This window comes from Pinus tabuliformis, chromosome 6, assembly GCF_031772625.1.
Source record: "Pinus tabuliformis cultivar Carrire ecotype Pingquan chromosome 6, CPIR1, whole genome shotgun sequence".
NCBI lineage: Eukaryota > Viridiplantae > Streptophyta > Pinopsida > Pinales > Pinaceae > Pinus > Pinus tabuliformis.
Window position 1 is genome coordinate 125,192,534 of NC_142292.1, and position 6,000 is coordinate 125,198,533.

The window sequence follows — 6,000 nt, forward strand, 5'->3', positions numbered from 1 at the left end:
TTTTACTGCAAATCTGCTCTGATTTCTGGTGTCAATTTCAGAAAGGAGACTTTTTTGTGTTTTTGTATGCTTGGTCTTGCAAGCAGCTACTTACGGAAATGCTCAGCATATGCAATGTAACTTTTTATTCTCTTAATAAAAAGTTCGCTTTTTCTTCGGAAAAAAAAAAAAACAAGCAGTAAGAAACACTTTTATCTAAAAAGAGTAATAAAACTTGGCACACTTTCCCTGGAAGGTAAAGTAATCAAACTTAAAACGTCAAGTGGTCTTTGGAAATAGAGCAATCTATCCAGTCGAGTAAAAATAACACTAATTGAAATACACCAAATTTTTGTTCAATATTAAAGCACTTTGTTGAAATTACTGCAAGGCAAGGCAACCCTTAATAAAAAATTAAGATTCTGGAATAAGAAATTTCAATTTGAATGTAACCATGTGCTTGTTTGGCACCAACTGCCTATGACTCTTTGATCATCAAGGTTCACCCACTTACTACTGGCCCTGACGCTCTTCAAATCACATCCTCAATAAGAACAGGGGGAGGGCCAGTAAAAGCCCATAAGTAAGTCTCTATGTACCTAAAAAGCAAGACAAACCCTATCCATATAGGTTTTGACTAAAACAAATAAAAGTCTTTTGGACTAGATGTCAAAATAATTGCGTCTAATACCAAAGAAAACCGACTAAATGTCAGTGTTATTTGGTACAAAACTGTCATTCATTCAATTCTTTAGCTTTACAATATTAACAGCATGATGAACAAAACAGAAAACCAGAAACATGATTGTTCAGCGAACTTGACTATTTGAAACAGGGAAAGAAATGTCAGAATTTGAAACTAAAGGAACGCAGGTGTTGGTCAAGTGGTTGGCAGCTCCTAATTGCCAATAGGAGCACACAAGTTCAACTCCCGGCTAGTCACAAACAGCAAGACATAATAATAATCATAAACCCCAAGAGGAATAGAAAAAAAAAAATACTAACCTCCAAAATATTCGGTACCGAGAGAATTTCAGAGAAAGCGAACAATGATGAATGCGCAGTTGCATTTACGATTAATTTGATGACTGCCTCGGCTCCTCTCGCATTCTCTGCTTCCTTCACGAACTGTTGTATATATTCCGCTTGCCTCTGTTCAATTTCCATCTTGGTGGTCTGCTCTGTGCGCTTATTAACACTCAACTAGATCAAAACAATCGCATGACACTCTCAACTAGATCAAAAAAAGAAGATATGGTTGGGTGTCGGTGGAAAGCAGAAAAATGGAGAAACGAGTTGCAAAAGAAGAAAATAGGTCAATCGAGTGCGGGATTCAGAAGGGTTCTACTGTCAGTTGCTTTCGAGGGATTGAGCGGAATGACAGCAAATTGTGCTCATTAGGCGCTTGAAGCCCTGTGGACAAGCAGGAGGACGATCGTAATTAGGCGCTTGAAGCCCTTGGACAAGCAGAAGGAGGACCGTAAGAGGATTATTATATATTGGATGGTTCTTTACTTTCTCTTGATTGCTATATGTAGTTTTATTTAGTCTCTATTTTTTCTTTTCCTTTCTTTAAAGCCTTCTTTAATCGACGTTGGGTGCGAGTATTGGTTAAGCATCACATAGTTTTTAAAATGCGATGAATCGTACGTGTATAGAGGGAATGACTTTTTATTAACATGGTTGATTAGTTATTTATCTAGGTTCATCTTAATTCTGGGTTTATCAAGCACTGAGAGGGATCAAATTTCTCAAAGTGCAAATCTTTCCTCAAGTATTACACTCAAAAAAGAGGTTTGCACCTCAAGAGATTTGATTCCTCTCCGCATTTGATAGATCCGGAGTTAAGATAGATCTAGAATGGTGGTATTAATAATAATTTGGCTCATAGGCTTGGTATATAGTTAGAGGTTGATTTTTAATCCCTTCCTCTCCATCTCTCTCTTCTTCCCTCTCTTCACTTTCCATCTATATCATTATCTCCCTTTGTACCTCTATACCATCCTAAAAAACATACTCTCTTTCTCCAATCTATCTATCTATCCCTCCTTCCTCTCTCTCGCTCTCAATCTTTGTGTCTCCCTCTCCCCCCTCTTACCCTTCTCTATCTTTCTCACTCCTCTCCCTCTCTCTTCATTCCTCCTCTCCTGTGTCTCCCTCTCCCCCTCTTACCCTTCTCTTTCTCACTCACTCCTCTCCCTCTCTCTTCATTCCTCCTCTCTTGTGTCTCCCTCTCCCCCTCTTACCCTTCTCTATCTTTCTCACTCCTCTCCCTCTTTCTTCATTCCTCCTCTCCCCTCTCCTTCAGTTTATCTACATCTTTCCCTTGTCACTCCCCTTATCTCTCCACCTCTATTGCTCTATGTTTTTGTTCTTCCATCCCATACATATCTAGATTTAATATATATCATGATATATTAATATATATTATAATATAAAAAATATAATATTGTATTAATCCAAAGTTATTAAATTTAATAATATTAATCTTTTAATATTATTATTAGGGTTAATAATGTTTTTTTTCGTGGTATTAATAATAATTTGGCCCATAGGCTTGGTATATAATTAAATGTTGATTTCTAATCCCTCCCTCTCTCCATCTCTCTCTTATTCCCTCTCTTCACTTTCCATCTATATCACTATCTCCCTTTGTATCTCTATATCATCCCAAAAACATACACCCTCTTTCTCCAATTTATCTATGTATCCCTCCCTCCTCCTCCTCCTCATCCTCTCTCGCTCTCTCTCTCTCCCCCGCTTCTATTTCTCTTCCCTCCTGCTGTCCTCTCTCCCTCTCTCTCCATCTTACTTATCACTCCCTCTCTCTCACCCGCCAACTCCATCTCTCTTTCAATCCCTCTCTCCACTCTCTCACATCCTCTCTCTCTTCTTTCCTCTCTCTATCTCTCTCTCTTCACCCTCCAACTCTGTTACTATATCCCTCCCCTCTCCTCTCTCCTTCTCTCCCTCGTTCTCTCTATCTCTTCTTCTTTGTCTCTTTATCTCACCCCCAAACATACACACTCTCTCTCTCTATCTCTCCATTGCCACTCCCTCTCTCTCTTCGCTTCTCACTCTCTATGTATTTCTTCTTCCATCCCTCTCCCCCCCCAAACTCCATCTCCTTATCTCTCCCTCTCTCCTCCTCTCTCTCTCTCTCAAGCACGCTCTCTCGTACTTCCTCTCTCTCCCTTTCTCTCCTACCTCCCTCTCTCTTCCCTCGTCTCTCTCTCTCATTTTTCCCTCCAATCCTCTCTCTTCCCCCATCAATCTCCTCCTCTCTCTCAAGTCATGTCTCCCATTCTTCCTCTCTCTTGCTTTCTCTCCTACCTCACTCTCTCTTCCCCCCATCTCTCTCTCTCTCTCCAATCCTCTCTCTTCCCCCATCTCTCTCTCTCCAACTATGTTGTTATATCCATCCCTCTCTCCTTCTCTCTCCTACTCTCCCCCCTTCTATCTATCTCCTTATTTGTCTCTTTATCTCACCCCTAAACATACAATCTCTCTCTCGATCTCTCCCTTGTCACTCCCTCTGTCTCTCCATTTCTAACTCTATATGTCTTTCTTCTTTCCTCCCTCTCTCCCCCTCTAACTCCATCTCTTTATCCCTCCCTTTCTCCTCCTCTCTCGCAAGTCCTCTCTCTCATCCTTCCCCTCTCTCCCTTTCTCTCTTCCCCTATCTCTCTCTCTTTCCAGCCTCCAATCCTCTCACTATCTCCCTCCCTCTCTCCTTCTCTCTCTCCCCCCTCAATCTATGTGTCTCCCTCTCCCCCCTATTACCCTTCTCTATATTTCTCACTCCTCTCCCTCTTTCTCTCTCTCTCTCTTCATTCCTCCTCTCCCCTCTCCTTCAGTTTATCTCCATCTCTCCCTTGTCACTCCCCTTATCTCTCCACCTCTATCACTCTATGTTTTTATTCTTTCCTTCCATATATATCTAGAGTTAATATATATTATAAAATAAAAATTTAATATTGTATTAATGCAAAGTTATTAAATTTAATAATATTAATCTTTTAATATTAATATTAGGGTTAATAATGTTTTTTTTCATGGTATTAATAATAATTTGGCCCATAGGGTTGGTATATAATTAAATGTTGATTTCTAATCTTATTCGATATATTTTTATTTATTTATCATATCTCTTTATACCACTTTTATATTTAATTACTTACCATACCTCTTTTATAAATATGGTATTTGGCCCATGGTATTAATAATTATTTTCCCATGGTATTTGGCCCATAGGCTACACCTAAATAAAACCTTTTTTTTGAGTTTTCTTAAATATAAAGAGGTTTATGGAGTAAATGTAAAAAGAGGTTTTATTTATTTACCATACCAATTTATTTATATTTGTAATTATTTATCATACTTTGGAGTAATATATATATATATATATATTTTATATATTATATATATAGATATGATTTATGTTTTTATGTTTTTACGTGAGATCTACCCTCATACTCCGTTGTAGAGTGTTTTACATGTTTACGTTTTTACATGAGATCTACCCCCATACTTGGTTGTAGAGCGCCTCTCCGAGCAATAAAGAGAATAATTCTTTGTTTTTTAGACCATGGGATTTGATTAGTCGTATTAGGTTAAGTTTGAGATTATATTACTATGTTCACAACCATATATATTACTAATGATTCAGCAAAGGGTTGAGACACGCCCACTTTTTTTGGGTTCTTATCCTTGGGGTTGCCTATTTTTTTAGCCTTATCACAACAGGCCATGCTCAACCCCCAAATGAGAAGTTGGGGTATCATAAAGGCCTTAATATGTGATGATCCTTGCACCAATAGAGCATTCATAGGGATAATGACCTTCTTACTAATATGATGGTTGATTGGTTAAATAGTTGAGAATAGCTTACTTGTTCAACCTTTCCCTTCCTCTTTTGTGAAGTTGTATATTGTGTGCAATAAAGTTAGATACACCATGAATGCTTGCTACATGCAATAAAGTTGGATACACCATGAATGATGTAGTGCCCAGATTTCGAATTACAGCAAACATATAAATATTCATAAAATTGGAAAACAATAATGCATAAAACTGTAATCTGCCCATACCTGAACTGCTAGCTGATTTCTGGTTCTGCTACTGAACTGGCAATCCCGCTGCTGGTGATGCCGTGGCTGTTTTGACCCAATTTCGAGATGGCCAATACCTCCCAACCAGACAGAGCAACCTGGTTGCTCAATCCAGAAAGCTCTCCACAGAGGCTCTCTGTCCCTCCGTGCCCAGAACCAGACCACTTAAAGCTCTTCCACTGATAAGTCCCTTCTCCTGGTTTCCTGTTGATGAATTTATGCTTCTCTGGTTTTTTTTCCCCTTTCTCCCGGTTCAGGCCTCTGCTATTTATTCACTGGCCTGGCGGTGGCCGCCCTCCCACTTGCAGCCACCGCCTCCCACGCATTGATGGCTCCCCGATATTTCATACTGTCCCCAGCACTCTGCAATAAGTGTTCAGTAGGTAGGATCCCCTTTATTAATGGACTGGTAGATATATAGATTTTTTTAGGCAGCTGAGATTTACGCTTACCCTTTCCCTTTATATTTTATAATATTTGTCGTATATACGTTATAAAATTCAAGTGATAAAGTTTATAAATTTTCATTATAAAAGTTATAAAGTTTAAATGACATATTTTGTAATATTTATATTATATAAGCTATAAAGTTTAAGTTAAATTTTTATAAATTCATTTTATAAGGTCTAATTAAATACTTTATAAACTTTAATATATATATATATAAATTATTATAAAGTTTTAAAGTTTAAGTTTTTATTAATGGGTCGTTACAAATGATGTTTTTAAATTTCTTCTATGACTATAAATTCCCTTGTCCATCTCAAATTCATATTCCACATCAGTTGCGAGGATTAGTCCATAACAACATAAAGGTCTAAAAATGATAAAGTTTGATACTCCATTGTAACAACCCTTTTCATTTCACTCATACATGTAAATGTGATTGGGTGAGAGCTAGCATGGGATC

The 6,000-nt window shown here is 37.9% G+C and overlaps 1 protein-coding gene across 2 annotated transcripts in view; it reads right to left on the reverse strand.

The window, feature by feature from the left end:
• FUS5 (Proteasome component (PCI) domain protein) overlaps nt 1–1,490 on the reverse strand; it is a 90,833-nt gene extending 89,343 nt beyond the window's left edge. The window contains exon 1 of one of the 2 annotated variants that reach the window (XM_089414524.1): nt 985–1,490. In XM_089414524.1, the coding sequence (XP_089270650.1) occupies nt 985–1,146 (162 nt within the window). In that variant the 5' untranslated portion in view covers nt 1,147–1,490. The remainder of the gene's footprint in view (nt 1–984) is intronic. The other variant, XM_089414521.1, reaches the window with a different exon arrangement.
• Between the last annotated feature and the right edge of the window lie 4,510 nt (nt 1,491–6,000).